The sequence below is a fragment of the Parasteatoda tepidariorum genome, chromosome 3 (assembly GCF_982258835.1).
Source record: "Parasteatoda tepidariorum strain Cologne lab strain chromosome 3, Ptep-v5.0, whole genome shotgun sequence".
Classification (NCBI taxonomy): domain Eukaryota; kingdom Metazoa; phylum Arthropoda; class Arachnida; order Araneae; family Theridiidae; genus Parasteatoda; species Parasteatoda tepidariorum.
In genome coordinates, this window is record NC_141757.1 from 105,188,768 (window position 1) to 105,212,619 (window position 23,852).

Genomic DNA, 23,852 nt, shown 5'->3' on the forward strand with positions numbered 1-23,852 from the left:
AAATAGCAATAAAACATGGGCTAAACGCAATAAATGCAGAGACAATGGATAACGTTTGACTGCAGTAGATTTTTTTTAAGTTAGCAAATAAAATGGCATCACGCAAATTTCATAGAATGGAGTGTACAAAAAAAGGCGTGATGACATGACATGAGTAAGTAATCGGCAGATGATTATTTCTGACTCGGATGTTCCTTCGTTTAGTTTTTGTACTAATAACAAGATTAAAAAGTAAAGGAACTACGTCAGAACTGCCTGCGATGGTGCTAAACTTGACACCGCTGGTGGCACGTTTGGTCTGTCCTCCAGCCTGTCGTAGTCCAGGTGAAATTCTTTTGCAACTTTCCTCCAGTTATCTGCATCGAAAAAATAGTACATCCCCCTCTCAAATGAAACACATTTTTCTGTAGGGTTCATTCCTGGAACCCTCGTGATCCATACTCTTTCATCTTTGTGAAATCTCCAGTCACGGTTATATCTAAAAATCACAATGGTTGCACATTACAAGCATTATTATTATTATTGTGAACAAAAACATTATGTATAAAAATTACAGTTATACATAAAAAAAAAACATAACATACTTAAAGAACCTTGCACACATTGTAGATTAAAAAAAAAGACTAGGGACATAGATTAAAAACATTGTAGACTTGTAAGTAAGGCCGTCCTATTAAAATAAAAATAACCACAAAGCAGAATTTATTTTTCTTTCTGCAACACATACTTAATATTCAGAAATGTATCTGCAAAATAATGTTATAAGTATGTTTGCAAATCATTCAGGGATAAAACTAGGAAATTCAAACTATGTTAAATCAGGGTTGCCACTCAAATCTGGGAAAAAATCCCTGTGCATATTTTACATAATATATTAAGAGGAAAAACACAATCACTGTGCTCTTGTGTGAGCTGTATTGGGCTAACTATACTAGTTTCAATTGCTTGAAAATTTTCAAGAAAAAAAGAACAGCTGAACATAGTTGAAATAAATAATGCTATAGTAAAGGAAATAGTTTAGTATAGCTGAATTATCATCCTTAAATGTTTCATAGATTACATATTGACTGAGTGGTCACCATTCTTTAAAAGACGAAAATAAGAAACAAAATTCTCTGTATTTTCCCATTTTCTAAAGAAAAACTCAAACTTTCCTGCATTTTCCCTGTGATTTTAAGTGATTTTTAAATTCCCTGTATTTTCCAGGTTTTCCCTATACTCTCCGTGGAGTGGCAACCCTGTAAATACAACCATTTTTTATTAAATAATGAAGTGTAACGAACCAGCCTCTAACTCGGATAAATAGCCAACACAAGATCCGAAAATTCCCTTTTTGTACTGATAAAATCACTATTCATTCAGAGTTCAGTTTCTACCAGAGATGAACCAGAATTTAGCACATGCAATCATGTGTTACATATTGTCCCGTAAACTTATTAATGTTTTTTAATAAATTGTATGTAATCCATAGCCGCCAACATGAATAGGAAAATATTAAGTAGATTTTACGAAATACAGTGGGTGATCGGTTAACGAACTGATCGGTTAACGAACACTTTCACGAAAGATTTTTGTGTTCGGATAACGAACACATATTCGGATAGCGAACAATTTCAAGAAAGATTTTTTGTGTTCGGACAACGGAAACATATTCGGTTAATGAACAAAACGAATTCTAACGAACACTTCTCGGCCTGAAAAAAATTTTTATTAAACATTTGTGATCATTTTGCATACGAAATAAGATCACTGAAAGGAGAAATGTTTAAAGAAGATGGACTAACGACAGAAGAACTCCAAGAAATTTTGAATGAAGAACACCAAGAAACACAGCGTCTCCTACTCTTGATGAAAGAGGACCAATGCCGACATCTGCCATTAAAGATATTTTGAAAAAGTGGGAGGATGTCAGAGCAATGGTCTTAGAATGGCACCCAAACCAAGCTGATGTCAGTAGGTTTGAGAATCTTTACAACGACAATGCTATTAGTTACTTCCGGAAAATCCTGAAAGAGAGAGAAAAGCAATCGACATTGGACCGCCCCGTAAGCATAAAATGAAAAGGATTGATTAATATGCTAGACTATATGTATGCATAATTTTTTTAAAAACTTATTAAGAAATTATATTTTTAAAATTTAATTTTTAGGGTCTCCAGAACGAATTAATCGATTTCACATAGAAGTCTATGGTAAATCGATAATCAGTTAACGAACAATTCGAATAGCGAACATAGTCTTGGAACGGATTATGTTCGTTAACCGATCACCCACTGTATTATAAATTTCATGATAATTGTTGCATATGTATTAAATATTATACACATAGAGAATTTTAGGAACTTTTATAGTCATCAAAATATGTCATGTACTGTAATATTTTCCAGTAAATGATTGACATCAAAAGAACTTGAAATATTATGTATTATGTCAACTCATAATTTTGAATAGTAATAAGCATTTAATTCATAAAATATAGTTAAAATATTTTGTAATTAATTTAAAAGTGAAGTTCTGAATAAAAATAAAGTGAACATTTTTGAACAAAAAGAGGTTTAAACTGAATACTATAAATGAAGCTCGCTTCATTATGTATTAGTAATACTTATTTAAATATTCAAGCAAGCAATAATCTAGCAAAATTTCTATTTTAATAGGGATTTTTTAAGGAAACTCAATTTTAAAGAATTTTCTAATATGTATAAAACCAGAATTTTTATTAAACTAGTAGACCAGGAGAACTTGGCAAAATCCAGTAAAGTTGGCAGCTATGGTAACCAAATGTAAAAATGTTATGCTATATAATACTGTCTAAACTTATCAGAAACTATAAGTATTACTAAAAGTATAACTTACAGTTCAGCTGCAGCTGCTATTTGTAGTACATCTCCGCTAAACATGTAGAACAAATAAAATAAAAGATCTTCACCATACCGGTTTAATTTCACTGGGGCTAATTTATCTCTGATACTTTGATTAACCAAGTATTCAGCTGGAACATGATAATCTGCAATAAAAAAGTTTCTTAAATCAGCTGACTGTCTATTAAAGACTTTTTATTTTATTTACATTTTCCATAAAAAAAATGTTAAAAAGCATCATAACTTACTATTTTTATGCAAAATATATTTCAGTTACTAATTCACTTGTAAGTAAACTAATTTATAAACAGTCATCTAAAGCCAAAAAATCATCTGTCCACTCAGCTTGTATTATTTAGTCAACAATCATATTCTGCTTTGTCAAAAATTTGCCAGAGCACACAATTTGATATTTAGGACAAACTAATTATTCATCAAAAATGGCCAAACAATGAACAAAAACCCAATTTCTAATATAATTGCAGCATTTCAACTAGTATTTGAAGTAATTGAAATTTTTGAATTATGAATAACATGAAAAAATTCAATAATAAAGATCTTAAACAATTATTTTAAATACAATGACAATTATTGAAATCAAAAGATTTTTTTCTTCAAAAATTGTAAACTTAACTTATATGCAGAAAAAAATGAATAAAATAAGAGACCTCCAAAACTTTGTACTTTTAGTTAAGATCACTTTTTGGCACAGCATTCAACCCACTAGCTGTTTTTCTAAGAGAGGAAAAAGAAGATTACATCAAGATAGCACATTAGCTAGAGAAAGGATCGAGTCCTTTTTCTAAGCCCTATATATTGCCCATGATGGATGATTTAATGATTTACACATAAAAATGCTGAGAGCTACAATTTTTATGTAAAAAAAAAAGCTTCAAAACTTTTTTTTAAAAAAATTGAAATACAATAAACATTAGAGCAAAGGTGATTTTGTAATTTTATTGCCACAATGTATGGCCTATAAATATTGCCATTTCATGCAATTTTTCAAGGTTTCACTAATTTACCTACTTTATTTTTACATGGATCAATGTTTCTATTGACCTGGTACAATGCATTGAATTAATTTTATTAAATTTTAATGCATACATACATATTTCTCTTCACTCAAAATTGAAGCATAGGTCTCCTATCATAGATCTCCATCTCAGGAGAGAGGCAAAATGTATGGTCACTCTATTTGTGACCATACATTTTGCCTCTCTCCATGTCTTTCCTATTATTTTCAATTCACTTATAATCGTTCACTTATAATCGTCCTGCGCAAATTTATTTTTAGGTCTTTCTTTTATTGCCCTGAGGTTTCCAATCAAAAGCTTGTTTCGTCTTGTTTTTTTCATTTCTTAGGTTTACATAGAACATGGCCAATCCATTTACGTTTTTTAATTTCCTGTTCAATAGGATTCTGTTTTGTTTTCTAAGGGATTTCAGCAATACAAATTTTATGGAACCACTTGATTGCATAGATTCTTCTTCAACTTTTGCTAATAAATACTTGGAAGATTTTTTTCATACTATTTTTAATGCAGTGTCATGTCTCAGATCCATAGAGTAGGACAGAGTTTACATCATTAGCACTGAAAATTCTAATTTTTGTTGAATTTGTTTTTCCAGAATTTATTAAGAATAGCATAATTGCATCAGGCTATGTTTAAATTATTTAGTATATCTTCACAAGTTTCTCCTTTGTTGATAATTATACTACCAAGATACGTAAAACTGGTTACCTCCACTAGTTTGCCATTTTCTAAGAATATGTCATTCAAGATTAGGATTTTAATTTAGGATAACATTAGGATTAATTTTCAAAATATTAGTTTTATTATGGTTGATAACAAGCCCCATTTTTTAATGAAATTCAATAAATCACCTTTATTAATAATAATTGTGATAATACAGTATTTGATTTTATCACCATTAATAATGAACATGATATTATCACTGTTGATAATTATTATAATGCATGGTATTCAATTGTCTATTATGAATACATTAAAAAATATCACCACATTATTTAAAAAATATCAGCATTTCACAATATCTATAAATTCACCTAGCTTTCATGAACAGTAAGAGTGTACCTATATTCCTTTACTTTTGAAATCTTAAAAAAAGTCTGAACCCAGGATTCAAAACATAAGAAAGGTATGTGATAAAAAAGCACAGCATTATCCAGGTCACAGCAGTATGTTAAAAAATGCCTAGGCTACACTTGAATAACTTTCAAAGGCACCAGCAAATATCTTTTATAAATTTTCATTCAGTTAACAGATAAACAAGTTTTCAAAAACTAAATGGAGTGCATGTAAGAATGATTAAGTTACTGTGAGAAAGATTAAGTTAATGTAAACAAACCTATGTCTTGAGGTCTACATGGATGCTCCGCCCAAGGACCACTAAAGTTAGGATATAAATTTCTGCAAGAAATTTGAAAATTCTTAAAAACTAGCATAATAAATCATTGTCATCATAACATAATCAGTGATCAGTAAAAAAAAAAGATATACATAAAAAAAACTAATAAAACTTAATGATGAAAAAATGCAAGAGACAATCAAAAAGAAATTGCACTGTTAAAAAAAATATATATATATAAAAATAATAAAAACAGGATGAAAATGTTACATTAGTTTTTAGATCACAACAGAAGTTCCAAATAAAAGCTATTCAAAGCAATAACAATAAATTTCCTTATACTTTTAATTATTTATGGACACACAGAGAAAAAAATAAATTCTTCAACAAAATGAACTTTGGCTGATAAAAAGTTTCAGGTAAAAGAGATTCAAATAAGTAAGATTTTATTAAGCATTTAAATTATTTTTAATGATTAAACAACATATTGGAATTTAAGAGCATCAAGAGACATTCTGGTAGCTACTACCACAACTAGAAATCTTTCCACTTAATGCGTAAATTTTACTGAAAATTTCCCAGTTAACACATTACAAAATAAAATAATTTATAAATAAACTAAATATCTATAGACATAAATAAAAACTTACTCTGTCGTATTAAGATTAAGACCTAATGTTGTAAGATCACTTCCTAAAGCTAAAGAGACTAATTTTGGTTCTGATTCTGCTGCTCTGATGAATGTTAACAACCCCACCATGCCAAATTGGTCCGTCACCATACCGGGTGGAATGTTAGTAACTCTACCTAAAATTCCGAACAATGCAGATGTAAGTAAATAAAACATTAATTAATGACACTAAAATCATAACTGAATATTTTTTGATCGAACAAGATAAAAATAACTTATTAATATTATAACTTAAAACAAAATATAAGTTAGATGACCTAGGAATAGTTATAAATACACTATTATTTGCAATTTGCACAGAATAGTCTATTATAAAATTAATCCCTCTCAATCAATTAATAAAGTATGTTACCAAAGAAATATTTGAAAAAAAATTGCATTTTTGGCATTAATAACCTAGCACTTTCCAATAACAATAACAGAAAACTGAATGAAGTTATATGACAAAATCTTTATACATATGAACGTCTTTATACACAGGAAAATATAGACAAATTCTACATAAATATTTTCTGAAATATTATACAGAATACAGGAACACAAAATAAGAAAAACATAAAAAATGACTTTTTTAGTTTTCAAATTAAACAGCATACACAACAATAAACTTTTTCTCTGAAATCCTTATTAAATTTGTGGAAACTTTATTATAAAATAAAAATTACCATAGATACTTCATATACACTCAGATGGCTTTTTTTTTTTAAAGCAATAATTTAGAGTATAAGGAACATAAAATAAGTATGTAACACAATCTCTAACTAATAAAAGTACATACATGTTGCACTGATTATTCTTTCTTTTTAATTAGAATTTACAATGATAGTAATGTATATTTTTTAATGTAATAATGTAAAGTAATTAAATATTTTTTTAGTTGTGACGTTATTCTTGTTGAGCTGCTATATATTTACTTGAACCAGCTGTTGCCTTACAGGGCTAGCTAGAATTATAATCCATAAGGATTAGGTAGTCCAATGTCTCACAAAGGAACAATGAACAGAAAAAAGAAATTACAAAGAACACAAATATATAAACTTTTTACGAGATTCTACTTACAATACGTTTACATTCACAAGTTTAACAGCAGAAAAATACAAATAAAATTAAAAGAGGAAAAAAATAAAAATATTCCTTATCAGCAATGGCATTATATTAAAAATATTGCTCACTTGCTTTACAACATAGAATATTGGCCACTGCACCATGATTACAAGCTATCCATATCTAGTAACTATATTTATATAATAATAATTTGTGATCGATTACCTGTGTCAATCAATATTTAATATTTTAAACATGTAATATATAATTTTTCCTACTATGACTTCTGCTTGAATTTTCTTCAGGTTCTATTAGTTTTTCATTTTCACGTAATATTTTTACCACTTTCTGTTTATGAATTCTTCTTATAAACATAAAAATGTTCATTAAATAATACTGCAATGTTTAGTAAATGTTCATTTATTTCTCTAAAAAACCAAGAAAAGCACAGAAGAAAATATAATGTCTAATTTAAAAGTGCAATATTATTGTGAGCTACAAAAAGAATTTGCAAACAAAAATTCATACCATCTTTTGATGTTTGAATTCCTCTTTTCTGTGTTACACTTGATTTATCATTTGAAAAATGATTGGAATCTTTTGATGTTTCTAAACACCTCCCAGATGTCTGAAAGATCAATTTAGATGATTTGAATATTATAATAGATGCAGAAAAAACATCTGCTACTTAAATTATCAATGACAATAATATGAAAAAAGATGTCCACATAAATGAAATGATGATTTTGTATAAAATATTTAAGAAATTGAAGTACACTTTAAAAATTATATCTGCTTTCCTATTACATTACTTTGAAGTGGATTATTTTTTGTTTCCTAAATCAACACAAAAATTAAAAACAGAATTAAATATATTCTGTAAAATGAAACAAAAGTATGCAAAATAGAGTAAATATATAAATACTAGAAATTTACTAATTGTGTCCTTGCAAGAAAGTTTCAGAACACTAAAATAATAATAATCACATTTGAAGTATGCACAGCTATTATTGCAGTCCATTTGAATTATTTTTTAATTGCAATATAATAATATCTTCGTTGCCTTTGTTTACTGTGTGCAAAAGAGAAAAAAGAAGCCTTTAATACCTTTTAATTGTCATGCACTAAGATGCAATTTTAATGGTCTCAAAGAGCTTATTTTAGATATGCTAATTATTCTGTACTTAAGATATTTTAAGTTTTAAAACCTAGAAGAAAAAAAACGTTCTTCCTTTGAATAAATATACCCTTTTCTTCAACAGACTTGAATTCTTGAACCTCAAAATATTGGGGGGGGGGGTACATAGTATAGAAAATATGGTCCTGATAATTTAGTCAGGTGAGCTTTCACCATTTAGTTCTCACATTTTCCATACATTGCCAATGACAGAACTATTTCAGTGAATCAAATATTTTTTTACACAATTATAAAACTTGTTTTTCCAGAGATAATTTCATGAATAAAAATTATAATTAATTATTTATAATTAATTATTTATAATTATTTATTTATAATATTATTATTTATAATATTATAATTAATTATTACAAATTATTTGATAATGGTCAAAACATTTTCAAACTGTAAGGTATACTAATTTTTACAGCATTTAAGACAAAGTAAAACTTGAAAAGAACCAGTTAGAATAATTATAAAAAGTTATTAGTATTCATAAAAATTATATTTGTCCTTGAGAGATGAAAATTTAAAAAATGAGGTATTTTTTAAATGTTATTACTCATAAACTGTTTGGCCTATTTTGTTCAAACTTTGAATTTTGTTATTCAGAATTACATAGTTTTAAATTAGAAAAAAGAAAATTTTTATAATAAAACAATTTTTTAGCCTATTTCGTCTAAACTTTTGATTTTGTTATTTAGAATTACATAGTTTTAAAATAATAAAAAAATTACAATCAAACAACTCAAAATCTTGTTGACCATAACTAAATTGAATAATAATAAATATTCTTGAAAAAATATTTGGCATGACACTTTTTTCAGATAAATTAGTTTTACTGATAAGTGCAAATTTTTTTTCATTCACTTAAATAGTTCCAGAGATATAACAAAATCCCCAAAACCCTAATCCTAAGGATGTGGGTTCCCCAATCCTAAGGATATATAAGGTTAGAACCTTGAAGATTTATTAAGACAGCATTTTAGTGCATGAAAAATTTGATAATGGTAATTTGTGCACAACACATTTAATACCGGATTTCATATCTGCAAAAAAATTTTTTTATCTTCTTTTCTTTTTACTACTCTTGATCTTTCATATTCCTATCATTAATATCTGAAAACTGTAAACATTGACACTTGGTAAAAAAGCCCCCCCCCCCAGATAAACTGGGAAATACTGACCTTGCTAAAAAACATTAAATATATTAAGATTGAGTCTTAAGGTATCTGACTGCACGTGAAATTGTTTTTTTAAATAGCCTAAATTAAAGTTTATTGTTGATAAAGAGAGGTCTTAAAATAAAAAACTTAAGCAAACTTTAAAATTTTCAAAAATATTTTTTCAAAATAAGGGCAAATTTGAGCACAAAAATTGCAATTTTTTGTCACACTAACAGCTCTCCATCAAACTGTAATGCATTAAGATCTAATTAATTATTTCTATTACTCAATAATATGGTTACCCATATATTTAACAAAAATCAAATATACAATAAAATAGAAACAAATATACCGAAAATAGAAACAAATATATTGAAAATAGAAACAAATAAATCTAAGCATTCTTACTTAAGCATGATAAAAATAATAAATTCACACTTTTTGTTTCAAATCATAGTTAACATTATACAAAATCTACATTCGAAGTTTCAAAGCAATCTATAATAAACAATTTTGGTAACGAATGTTATAAAGAGATTTTCTCAAAATCAACCTGTTTCTAAAAATGCATTTAAATTATGTAATTACCAAAAAAATGTCAAAACAATTTAGTTTACATCAATATAATAATTAGAAATCATAACACTCATTTTAAATTTAGAGAGATTTAGAAAGCTAATGAACTAAAGTTCAAATACAGACAATACATAAAAAACAAAATTTTCATCAACATCGCCTATTTTCACCCAGTTGGATACATAAGCACTATTGCATTAAGATTGCATCTTAGAATGTAAAAATTTGATTGCTTGTTAAAAAGTTGTTCTTGCAAATACATAGTATAATATTTGTAATGTCCTTATTTTCAGCTTACAGAATTATAAAATTGCACGTAACATTAACTTACAATATTATATTTAAAAGTACATTATCATGAATTTTTAAGAAATGGAAAACAGTTCATAAGTTTAGGAACATAAAAAATTTCTCACCGTTTTATTGACATTTTCTTGATTGCTTTCTTGAGCTAAAATTAGAGAAAATCATTAAAAATAAAAAATAAAATAATAAAAAAAAGTTACACATTTTTAAGAATAAAATAACGTTTACTTAATAAATTGAATTGAAATTTATTGAAATTAATATCTCTATTTGGATCTAGAAGAGTCATATGATTTTAGTAACATTAAAAATTTAATAACTTGCAATATGCAGTAACTTGAGAAATGCATATTTTCGAATACAAACCTAGTTTAAAAACATTAGATTTTCATTTATTATAAATGTCATAATTTGCACTTAAAATGTTAATACAGAAGTCTCTCATTTAACTGCATTAATATTTTTATAGAAGTTCCTATTATGGAATTAATTTTATTGAAGAAAATATAAGTTCTAAATGTTACAAAAAAATTAAATTTCTTTTATTTAAAAAGAAAAATAAAGACAATTAAAGGTTTTGTAAAAATGCTTCAACCTTTATAGAATTACCTTTCCAATCATGTTGTACAAATCTTATTTGTAACTGTAAGGTTGTTTTTGAAACTTGATATCAGGATATGATGAATGTATGCAATATTAAAACAAAATGAAATATATTGGTAAAATTTTTGGCAATTAGTTAAATTTATCTCTTTAATATATATTTTAAAAAATCTTATAATTGTTACCTATAATTTCCTTCCTTATCATTTGAAGTAAGAAAAACCTTTCAAGACAAAATTAAGCATCTTATTCAGTAGAAACAACAACAACAAAAAACATTATGCTTATATTTTGTAATTGAAAATGGTATCCTGCCATGAAAATTATTAGAGTTTGCTTGTAAAAATCTCTTACATGCAATTCAACTTTTGCCACACCTATACGTCACATCAGTTTTATAAGGTGGACCCATTCATACATTCATCCACAGATCGTAATTTTGACCTGAACCAGAGATCGATCATCTCCAATTCAGTACCCCCAGAGATATAATTTGTTATGGAAACAATAAGACCTTTGTGACCTGACAGATTTAACATTACATACAATTCAACTTTTGCCACACCTATACGTCGCATCAGTTTTATAAGGTGGACCCATTCATACATTCATCCACAGATCGTAATTTTGACCTGAACCAGAGATCGATCATCTCCAATTCAGTACCCCCAGAGATATAATTTGTTATGGAAACAATAAGACCTTTGTGACCTGACAGATTTAACATGCACCAGTCACCATTTACTACATGGGGAATCTTTGGTCAGCTGGATTCGAACTCCCGTTCTAACAAACGTTCTTCAAACAAAAAGTTCAGGGCCCTGCCAACCAGGCTATACCAGCCCACTATTTCAATTAAACCAAATATTTATAATCAAGGCTCTGTTCTAATCAAGAAATTATTCATATCATTAAAAAGAACTAATTAAAAAAATGTGAGCTGTTTTTAATTATTCAAATTTATGAAATATTATTTGCTAAGCATTTGCTTACATTTCAAAAGTAAAAGGAATTTGGAGCTTGTTTCATTGACACCACATTGCAAAACTCATTCAATCATTACAAAATACGTAATCATTTTTTAAAACACAGAAGAGCGATGTTTATTTGGACCAATTACGATCAAAGACAGTCCGACAATTGGACAATTTTAAAAAATGGTTATAAGAATGTTTTTAAGTAACTTCCCTTCACACTTTTCACAGGCTTAAAATTCGAAATTGTAGTAGTGCTTATTGAAGCATGTTACTAATAGTGTGATTTTTTAAATTTTACTTGAAACCTGTTACTTTATTAGAAACTATTTGCCACCCGCATTGAAACTTTGTTGCAAATGTTTTGCCAAATTTATTAATTTTTTTTAAGGAGGATGATATCTAAACTCTTAAAAAAAAACATTTTAATTGCCGTATATCTGTTTTTACAACTCAATTAACTAATATGTATTACTGTTTTACACATTATTAGGTATCTGTAAAAGGTAAAGCTAATGAATAAAATATTTCATGTATAAATTTGGATATTTTATACAAAAAAATAATAATTAATAAATAAATAAAATCACTTGTTATTTTTCTGATATTTATAAAAATTCCAACATCATTTGCAATTAGAAGCCATGCCAAAACTAACATAATCAAATTGCCAAATAATTACCAATTTTAAAACAATTAAAATATTAAGCTGCAAACAAAATAAAAATCTTAAAAAACAAACAAATATATGTTTCAGTTCCATCTTCAATAATGTCTTACTTAAAAATAAATAAAAGTTTATGAAACAAGAACTGACTTTGAGATCCTGGCAGAGCTGGAAAATCTTCACTGTGTATTTGAAATTCATTGGACTCATTAGTAGGTTGTTTCACCATTCCAACTGAAATAATAAAAAATATGTTGCAGTATACAGCTACTCTTTCTAATCTAGTTTCCTTTTTCATTCAAATGCCATTTTTTTACATCGTAAAATAATTTAAGTATTAACAAATTGAAAGTTTTACAACATTTTCTTAATTTTATTAGTCACTATGTAATTTGTTATTACACGCACAATAAAAATGCACACAACAATCCTAAAACAAAAGAAAGTGTTTAGAACTCAGTTGATTGTGACAAGACTGCAGGAAAACTGCAATAAATATGACAAACTTTAGCAACTAAATATGCAAGGCTGCAAAAATTAAAGTTAAAATTTTACTGTATTTGCCAACTGATTAAAAATAATTAAGACAGCGGTGTAGCATTAGTTTTGATATTACTTAAAAATGTAAGGACAGTAATCACTACTTCTTTCTGATAACAAAGAAAGAGGATATGGTTGAAGTCAAGTATGTTGATATTACCCTTTCTCTATGTTTATTATTCAAACATAAAATTAAACTTTTAAAGTTTAACTCAAAAAATAAAATTATAAATGAAAATAAATTTTACATCACAAGTAATTCGATTTAAAAAGTGGTCATATTTTGAAAACTAAGAGTCACAAAGAAGAAAAAAATAATAATAATTTACTAGTAGATAAAACTAAATACATGCATTTAGACAGTTTGTCTACATCAAAATAAGTGCCTATATCAACAAGAAGAGTATTAAAAAAATTTTTTCATATAAAGCTGCAAGATCATATTAACAATGACAAATTAAAAAATGTCTCAAAATAAATGAAAAGAATGGGAGTGAGGCAATTTATTAATATACATGGAAAGCCTCTTAGAAACGAGGATGGTTTTAATTACTTTTTTTAAAGTGCCAGATAACAAATGTTTAAAGTTGTTGAGTGTGTTGAAATTTGCAACGTTTTTCTTAATCCATGTGTTTAGCATTTTTTATTAAATTATTTGTGATGTTATTTTAATTTATAATAATGACTGTATCACCAAAGATACATAGTTTTTTTTTTTCATAAAACTTGTACACTTTTAACAACAACAAACACGAACAACACTTTTTAGTAAAGTAGTTCAAACAGAACAAAATTACACTTCAAATAAAATTGTATAAAATGCACAAAAAGTAAAAATATAAATACTTATATATTAATAATATTAATTTTAAAGCTATGGCCAAAACAGCATTTGGTCCCCTATCCCTAAAGTGCATTTCTCCATATAAAAGTTAAGATTTAAAAAAGAAGCAGTAATATGAAGAGAAAAATTTTATTAAAAAATGCTATGACTATAAAGCAAAAAATAAGGAATCCAAAAAACTTAAAACCAATAACAAATAAAATTATGTAACAGAACAATCAAGTAGACGGAAAGAGTGACTCATTACAATTTTTCAAATATTTATGAGTCAATTGAATAAATTAGCAGTTTATTAAAATTACTTATGAAAGTTGTTTTTTTGTTTTTTAATTTAACTATATTTACAAACTAAACCTTCTATTTATAATTAGATAGCAAGACTGTAGAAAATCTGAATTAAAGTGGCTAATGCAAAGAAAAACAAAATGAAGATAACCTGCCTCTGTTTGCAGCAATAAAGTTTTTGAAATCTGTTATAAAATATTAGTGATGTGTTAACAGTGGTTTTACTTTGCAAAAGTATCAGTAGACGTTAGAATTTAAAAGAAACAGCCATAATACAATAGAAGTATTTAGATTAATAATTAGCTGTTAAGTGAAAGAAATTTTTTTTATATTTTAATCAAAATATGAAACAAAACAAAAAGAAAGAAAAAAAAGAAAGAAATAGAGATAAACGTAAACCTATGCAGAAGCCTTTCAAGAAAATATCTCATGTAAAACAAAATACTCATGCAAATATACAAATTTATTACCATAAGGTGGCCGACCAGCCATTGGATTGTGCGACATATTGGCACTTGAATTTTCTTGAGAACTTCGATTTGTTAGAGAAGGAAATTCAGAGAGATCTAATGCTAATGGAAAAGAAAACATTCATTGACGAATGAAGATGAGAGTATGCAAAATTATGTTGCACGACAGAAAAAAAACCAACAAATAAATTTTAAATTTAGAATATAAAAAATACTTCAAAAAAGAAAAAAATTGTTGAGTTACATTCAATAGGCAAAAACTATTAACACATACAGTCTTCCCCACTTAACTGCTAATTGAATAATCGAATAACACATTTTAAATTAAACAGAGCAATATAGAATTAAATTTTTTCTAGTAATGAGAACTGTGTATATTCTTCAAAAATATAAAAGTATTACTTAAATTATCTAGCTTAATTATTAAATTGCTAGATATTTATCTACCATAGAAAATACCAATTGTTGCAGCATAGTTTTGAAAGTCAATAATTGTTTTAAAGTACAATTTGACCTATTAACACTAAAATTCTCGCATATTCAAGTTATAATAGTACAGTTATGGTTAAAAATATATATATATTTTGATAAAAAATAATACATATTTTAACTGTTATTCACATCTGACAACATGCAATTACTATTAGTAAGATACTATTTTTTTTCAAATGAATGTTACAAATGTATACTTTAAAAAAAAAAAAAAAAAACTTGGTACAGGGGTTTTTCAATTTCAAATTTAGGACAACATTGAGCAAGTATGGTTTACATTGATGAATACAGTCAATATAGGTTTTTCATTACAGTAAATAAACTTATCTTATTTTTATACATGTTAAAATACATATTTTACATTTTGTTTTCATATTCAACAAAAAGAAAAAAAAATAGTTTAAATTTATTTTAAGGTTTCTTCAAAAATTTAAGAACTTCCAAGACTAGTAGAGGGTCAAATACATATATTTATAAATTAGGACAAAATTCATTAAAAAAAATAATAATAAACCAGGGAATTTTTTAAGCAGTTTATATATACTTATATACTTTTAAAAAAGGCAAGCAATAAAACTAAAAAAAGTAATACTTGCTCACAATGTATATTAAAAGCAAACTTTATCACAAAAATAGATCAATAAAAGGTATTATTTTTAATTTCATAACTTCTTTGTTTAGAACAAATTTTTAACAGTTTAATGCATTAATTTATTAATGGAGCACTGAACAACTCACAAAAGTTGATATAATAGGAAAAATTTTAGAGCACCGTTCATTAAAATTTGTAAGAGTTCAAGACTTTCTTAAACAAATAATTTTAAAGGAGAGATCTTGATCTGAAAACAAAACGAATGTATCTCGTAACATTTTTGTACAAAAGTAATTTAGTAGATAATAAACCCTTTAAAATTTTTCTAATAATGTTACCATGTTTTTGAATGAAATTAATCATTTATAAAACCAGATGAAAGAGAAGATTAAATACAATAATTGTGAAACTTTAAAACTTCATGTTATAAGATTTGTTACTACATTTGATGAAAATAATAAATAAGTGTATGACCTTGAATTCACAACCATAAAAATTTGATAACATAAAATGGTTAACCGAATTAATTTTTTATAAAATGACTGAATTCCCAAAAAGTTTAGAAAAATAATTCTTCCAGGCAAAGCTATATACCTGAACTCTGTATGTAATTGATAGACAATCCTTAAATTTGAATAATTGGATTTTGCTAGCATTAATAATTAAAAAAGGATGCTGGATCAAAAAACCAAATCTTTTTGATTAATTTAAAACTTTCATTTGTATAAAAAGGAATGTTGTGAACTTTTTATCAAAAAAAATCAGGATATTAATAATCGGTTAAGTTTGAATAATCAGATTTTGCTAGCATTAATAATTAAAAAAGGAATTCTGGATCAAAATACCAAATCTTTCAATTCTTTGAATTGATTAATTTAAAACTTTCATTTGTATAAAATGGAATGTCGTGAACACACACAAAAATCAGGAATATTACGACAAAAAGCTATAAAATAAAATCACTATATTTTTTATCAAAAAAATCAGGACAACTATGAACTTCTAACAAAATGGTTTATTGCTGAATGAAGTACAAAATGATATAAAAGATTGAATTGGATGCTAAGTTTCAATAAGAGCCAGAATTAGCTATACTGCCTTTAATGTAAACAGTTTGAAAGGAGAAAAAGAAAAGAAAAAGGAAGAAAATCTCTGGGATTCCTTGCGGCATGAGAGCAATGTTTATACAAAAAAGTGAATATGTTATTAATTTTATGCACTGAGAGATGAATTACGTAAAGAAAGAATATGATAGTACTATGGATAGTTTACAGCAAGAGTATGGCGTATAAATTCTATGCATCCATTTTTATATAATATTTAAAGTCAACAGTATCACATGATAACTAACAAAATTGCTGCTCCAAGTCTAAGAATTAATAAAAATAAAATAGGGACTGAGAAAACTATATAGTAGAAGATATAATATCAGTCTGAAACAGGTTTACAAACTTTTAAATCTTATTTATAATTGTGACTAATTACAATTTTAAACATATGATATACAGTAAATTCTTCACACATAAATGGTTTAATAAAATAAGTTTAAAAATAATTTTTAATAAAATTTAACCAATTTGTCTCTTTCTTTGAGGAAAATATTAATTTTCAATAACTGCTATAATATAAACCTGAATGGATAATTATTTTCCAGTATCATTTTGTAAAAATTAATCATATTCAAAATCATCAAATTGGACAATTATTGTGTCCAATTTGATCAAAATGACCATGACCATCCATTTAATCATGAATGATTTTCATTTTCAAAATCAGTAACGCCGCATTAACTCAAAGTAGCATTCGAAGCTAAAAAAAATCTTTAATTTATGAAAAATTCTACTACTAAAATAAGAGAACTGTCATTTTTAAAATATTGTCAAAGATCAGTATATCGCAAACTTTGAAACGAGAGGCTTTCCGATTTTTTTGACTTTTGAGTTATATAGTATATTTTACATATCTTTAAACTTATCTACTAAATATGGCAATATTAGTCACGAACAGATCAATCTCAAAATACCTTTAATTAATTTTTAAATATTTTTTTATTTCCAATGAGCTGCACAATCGGTCTTGCCGATGAGCAGACCTAGTGCGTTCTCCAGAGGTGGTATCCACTCTTTCAGGATCACCACAATGGGTGAGATACCGTTGGTCATGTTAATTAGGACGTCTAGTTTCTGCCACACTAGATGGCAGCACCGAGACTCTATTTGAATGCTAAAGTGCACTAGGAATTTAAATTAATTTTTAAATATGGATACTTAAAAACACAGAAATTTTTTTAAAAATTTTCTGGAGCATTAGAACTAATAAAAAAAAATTATTAATTTTCTGCTTGCTTAGCTACTGAAATTGTTACCTCGAACAAATGTAAAAAGTCAATAGCTCTAGCTTAGCTACAAAAATTTCTTATCTACAATTTTCATTGTTTACACCTACAAATTTGTTTGTTTTGTTTACACATTGTTTACACCAACAGAGAATCGCTGTTTATAAAATTGCATAATATAAATCTTCTATTGTATTTCACAAAATGCAAACCTTATTACCTCAATTTTTTTATATATAAAAAAATTGAGTACATTTCTTTCTAATTATTTCTGAAAAAAAATCTAACTTTTGTTTATATTTCATAAGATTTCTTTTTGTCATGGAAATTCCTTAAAATATTCAATTTATGTACAGTAATTTCTGGAAGATAGGCATCGGCCTGTGTTTAAAAGTTCAGTTGTCACGATGTGTGGCTTATGTGCCGATGTGTCTTATCCAAAGAATTCATTTCCGCAAGTCCATTATGATAATTTTGCATTCGCAGTGGTTTTATTCAAAAACGGACTTCTACAGAAAATTTTTCGACATTACCAACCTATTTTGTAATGTTTTCTCTAAAAAAAAGTTTTTTTTAATTATTATTTTTTGAATTAAAATATGGGGTGATAAAAGTAGTTTTTTTGACTGACGAAAAACCGTATGACGTCATCAATAAATGGGGTTACAAATTCAGATTTGTAACTTAATATTTAAACTAGTACGCTATATTTTTTACTCTCTTTTCCTCATCTATATTTCCTTTATAAATAATTTATTTATTTTCAAACAGTCAGAAAACTAGAAAATTAAAATCTTTTTATTCAATGTATCAATCCAATTTCCGTAGATACTTTAATTTGTATTTTTTACTTATTTTTCAACACTAATAAAAAATTTCGGTCTCTTTTGCGAATCACTGTATACAATATATAAGAAATAAAAATTTTAAAAAACGAAGCTTCTGCACTAAATAATCGTGTCTAAGAAAGGGAAATCACAGTAGTATGTAAGTTGACACTGATATGCCGATTGACTAACGTAAGAACTGTCAGAGTGTGGCTGGGGAAAAAAAGATTAAATTTGAAAGAAGGAAAAAAATTAAAAAAAGGGAGAAAAATAAAATGAGGTTCTGGAAAAATCTCCTTCTCAGTTTATAGAAATTACCCAAAAATAAAACGGAGCAAGACTTCGAACTATTAATATATTTCAATATTTGCTTCAGTCTCTGAAACTAAATTCATTCATTCGTCATTGAAATTCATAATTTATTTTTATTTTCTCTTGAAAGTATGTTTCTTTTATATTTTGCATAGTCTTTTATAATCAATTTCAGTAATTTTCTTTTTTGTTGTGTTTGCTTTAGCATTTCCTATATCATCTAAAAATGAACTCAATGATGAACTATAACGTTTGTTTTGTTCCGAAAGTGAAGAATCTGATTATGATGGATTTGATTAAATATAAGATTGGAAATATTTGAAAAATAAATAATAAGTTGGTTATTTATTTTCATTTTGTGATTAGTTTATTTTTAATCGCATACACATTCTCCAAATTATGATTCTGATAGGTTACATATGTTTCTACCGTAAGTTAATATCATTCTCAATTCCTTCTTTTTATAATAAGTGCATATAAAAAAAGATTTATAAATAATAACTGTTTTCTAAGTATAGATTTTATGTTTTAAAGATTATCATTTTTACGTGTATTTTCATGTATGTTATACTTGATAAGAATCGGAACCCACTATTCCGCATTTTTAAAGATGTTACCTTCTTTCTTTTAACTGTGAATGACTTCTATTTAATTTCAAACTTTAATTATGTATTTAAAAAGTTGTAACCAAATTTATATGTAGTACTTCCTATTAATATAATTGAGTAAATCTAGTGAGATTTCACACTTTATTCTATGTTAATGAATAAAAAAAGGAAGTGTGGTCTTTACGTTGGTGCGGTGTATCAGCTGGAAATTACTGTACTTATTATTAATTTATTAAATATGTTAAATTATGTTATAAATTAGTTTCAACAGTGACAAATGTAAGACAAGTAGGAATTCGATTTGCTTTTTGCATGTGAATTTTATTTTTTCATACGAGACGTTCTTATCTCAATGCGTAAACAAAATAAAAAATGATTAAAAAAAATAGATCAAAAAATAAAAAATTTGCAATTTTTTATAACAGGTTGCATGAAGTACACATAAAACAAAAACAGGCTGTTTCTTAAACTTTTCATAAAAGTCAAACTTATAAATAAAATTGCTTCTAAAATATATTTCTTATAAGTTTTAAAATATTTTTCATTGATAAGGAAACCGTTTTCCTTTACTTTAAAGTGAATACATTTAGCACATTTTATGCCATATAACATAAGCAACTACAACTTCAGCATTCACTACCAGTACTGTATATGGTAATAAACATGTTTAAGTAGTTAATTGACATTTTATAATTTGTTGTAGTATCACTACTTGTAGAATACTATTAAAAAGCAATATAAACCAAAATTTTTAACATTGAACATTTGAAGAAAAATATTATAAAATATAAACATATTTAATAACAATAAAGTTTGTAGTAACTTACCGGGACTTGTAGAAAAGTTATATGACTGCATGTTGTTGTTCATTAAACCTTTTAAGAAGAAATTGAATTAAAAAAAATTAAAATAATGGTATTAAAACAATTGCAGAAAAAAATTGAAATAGCTCATAAATGTGAAATAGCTTAAAATAACTACATGATAAAAAAATTATCTACCTGGACTTGAAGAAAAATTATTTGGCTGCATACTATTGTTCATTAAACCTTGTAAAGGAAAACCTCTACTATTCTGAGAGAAACCTGTTCTATTTGCCATAGCTGCTAGAGAATTTACACCTCTAACGGAAAAAAATAATATATTACATATTAGAAAATTTAAAAAATGAACTAATATTTCACAAAACTTAACTTCTTAATCGACAAATAACATTAAATTGAATTGTTAAAAAAATTACGTTTCAATATATAAAAATCATAAGACTTTACCATAAAACTTAAAATACTGAAATAAGTAAGAAATTTTTTTTTAGCATTTTTGACTGCTGAAAGAATAACAAAATATAGACTCAGAAAAGAAACTTCAAGAATGGTTACTTAGTTAATGTTAAGAAAACAAAAAAAAAATTGCTCCTCTTATAATTTACAGCAGAATATGAAATTGGGTTTTAATTGTACAATTTTGGGCATGTATACAAATATTTAATGATAAATAATGAAATATATAATATACATACACATTAAACATAGAGCTCCTATCCCGTTTACTAAATGAATCATCAGATGATGGCATATTTCTAAAAAGAAAAATAACAAATGAACACACTAACTTTACTAATACATTTTTACAAAGTTTAATGAAGCAATATGAACACAATGAAATAAAGAAAAGTCAAATAAGTCACCAATAGCTTTAACAGAGTTATAAAATTAAATTGACAAAATATCATTGAATTACAATTTAATAATTGTAACCAATTATCTCATAAAAATGTTGAGAAACCGTTTAATTTGAGAAAAGATTTTAACGGCTTTTAGAAAATTAACTTTCAGAAAATTTAGAGAAACATTTTTTGTCATTTAAAACTAGTTCATTTTATTACGAGAATGAATGGATGTTGACCATAGCATGTTTTTAAAATGGCACATTATTTGTTTTTTTCCCAAAGCTCTTATTTTCAGAACTGATGATAGCTTAGTGCTTAAATATTTCTATTTGAAAATAGGAAATTCACACTTACAGTTTAGAATAACAGTCATTTATGTTTTAATGTATTTTATTTGTTCTTTCTTAGCAATGTCATATAAACCAAAATAACAAACTTTATTGCTTTTAAAATGCTAATTTTATACTAAACTAGTGTCTAATAAGTAAAGGGCAGAAATGACTCTCAAAATGTTTTAGCCAAATAAACCAGAAAAAAAGGATCAGTGTTAGTAGAGAAGACTTCAAAGAACCATTTATTGTTTAAAAAGAGGAATAAGACGAACTATTTATAGTTAAAACTATTTATATACAGGCATCACAATAAATCAACAATTTTCATACTCGATATTAGTATTGCATTTGATAAATGTACATAAAATACAGAAGTTTTAAAAGTAAACTCTATCAATCTTTTACTGAAGCAAGAATATCATTAAAACCATACCCTCCTAAAGGCCCAATTCCAACTATCCTTTTCATATCTTGCGTTAAAGTTCTTTGACTTGGAAGTGCTCGAGTTCCCATGAGAATATTCCTGCTGATAGACACCAATTTAATTTTATAAAAAAATAACATTCAATTATTTTATTTACAACTTTTTCTACACCACAACTTTTAATGCCTTTCAAATATTAAAACAGTTTAAGTATTGAACCGAATTAATATTTGAATATAGAGATCTTTATTATCATTTTAAATAATAAGTATAGAAAAAATGTAAACATTTGTTTTTAGAAAAAGTTTTTAAAAAATTATACATTTTTTTAAGCTTTCTAGATTGAACAAAGAATGTCAATCTAAATTTGATTTCACACAAAATTTTCTTTTTTAATATTATTTTAAAAAATAAAGAAAAGAAGAAAACAATTACTGAGTAACCATGAGGACTGCTAATTGCATCATTTTAAAAAAACAATGTCTTTCAGATAACTTTACATTTTAGCATGGTCAAAATCAATTTAAAATGATAAATGATCAGATACTTAAGGAAAAAATTATAGCAAATAGGGACTAAAATTGGCTAACATTAAAGCTTGAATGTTATTGTCTCTTGTCAAATCAAATAAGTAGTAATGACAGAATAAATTATTTTATATAATAAGAAATTCGGCTGTAGTACTTAGATTCACCAAAGTTATCATTAAAAAAAGTAAAGCATTCCCTGTTGTACGCCAAAGGTTTCATGGAAGTTAAGGCTCCACAATTCCATGGTCATTGGCATAATTGTGATCAGTATTTCTTAAAGATTGCCTTTACTTCCCAGACAAGATAGCACCCATCAATCTGAAACCAGGTGGGCTTTAAACTGCAGCTAAGAATTGAACCACAGTCTTTAACCACTGAGCCATCCCAGTAAACTAGTATCTCTTACTAGTTCTAAACATGTACAACATTAGTTAGATCCTGATATTGCCCAATAAACTATACTTTAACTAAAGACGAATTTGTGTTTGTCAAAATTTTACAGACTGTTTAACCAGAGTGTGTTCACTAGCTGTCAATGAAAGATGAGGACAACTATGCAGACAGCAGCAAAAAAGTTTCCTTTGCAAACATTGTTTTTTGTGGGTCAAGAGATTTTCATATACAGTTAGTAATAGTTTAATGGTTTAACATGCTTTGATTGCTACTGCTGTCATCTGAGCAAACAATAAACTAGTATAATAATTATATAAATTTTTATTATTAATTTATGTAAATGATGACAAGCAAGTTATTATAACAAGTTTTTGAATTAAATTGATAACTAAAGCAACAGCTCATCGTGCAAGTAAAATAATAACGACATGATTTTAATATGAAGACTGCGCATCACAAAATAAATTTAAAAATAACATTAATTAAAGAATAAGTGGGATATTACCTTTCTTCTTTAGCACCAAAAGACTGAGATGAGTACCGATTGGGTGAAGGTTGTTGTGGAGGGATACTATTGGGAAGACACTGAGAAAAATTTGGCATCCCTGAACTCGTCGGTGTTACATGACCTTGAACATGACTACCATTTCCAGTTGACCGAGAAGGGAATTGCTGACCGGTCAAACTTCGAGGCGTTTGTTGTAAAGTTGGTGTTCCCATACCTTTCAGAAATAAAATTGTCACTCAATTTAATACTTTATA

General features: G+C 26.6%; 1 protein-coding gene across 4 annotated transcripts in view; it reads right to left on the bottom strand.

The window, feature by feature from the left end:
* The window catches only part of LOC107441627 (CCR4-NOT transcription complex subunit 2), a 29,204-nt gene continuing 5,352 nt past the window's right edge, over window positions 1-23,852 (bottom strand). Inside the window, exons 3-15 of one of the 4 annotated variants that reach the window (XM_016054963.4) lie at window positions 23,596-23,812; window positions 22,177-22,266; window positions 21,262-21,321; window positions 20,744-20,865; window positions 20,570-20,617; window positions 14,577-14,678; window positions 12,588-12,671; window positions 10,304-10,338; window positions 7,497-7,596; window positions 5,884-6,040; window positions 5,234-5,295; window positions 2,856-3,006; window positions 1-478 (exon numbers count right to left, since the gene is read on the bottom strand). In XM_016054963.4, the coding sequence (XP_015910449.1) occupies window positions 241-478; window positions 2,856-3,006; window positions 5,234-5,295; window positions 5,884-6,040; window positions 7,497-7,596; window positions 10,304-10,338; window positions 12,588-12,671; window positions 14,577-14,678; window positions 20,570-20,617; window positions 20,744-20,865; window positions 21,262-21,321; window positions 22,177-22,266; window positions 23,596-23,812 (1,466 nt within the window). In that variant the 3' untranslated portion in view covers window positions 1-240. Of the gene's footprint in view, window positions 479-2,855; window positions 3,007-5,233; window positions 5,296-5,883; window positions 6,041-7,496; window positions 7,597-10,303; window positions 10,339-12,587; window positions 12,672-14,576; window positions 14,679-20,569; window positions 20,618-20,743; window positions 20,866-21,261; window positions 21,322-22,176; window positions 22,270-23,595; window positions 23,813-23,852 lie in introns of all 4 variants that reach the window. The other 3 variants (XM_016054961.4, XM_071183997.2, XM_016054964.4) reach the window with 3 other exon arrangements.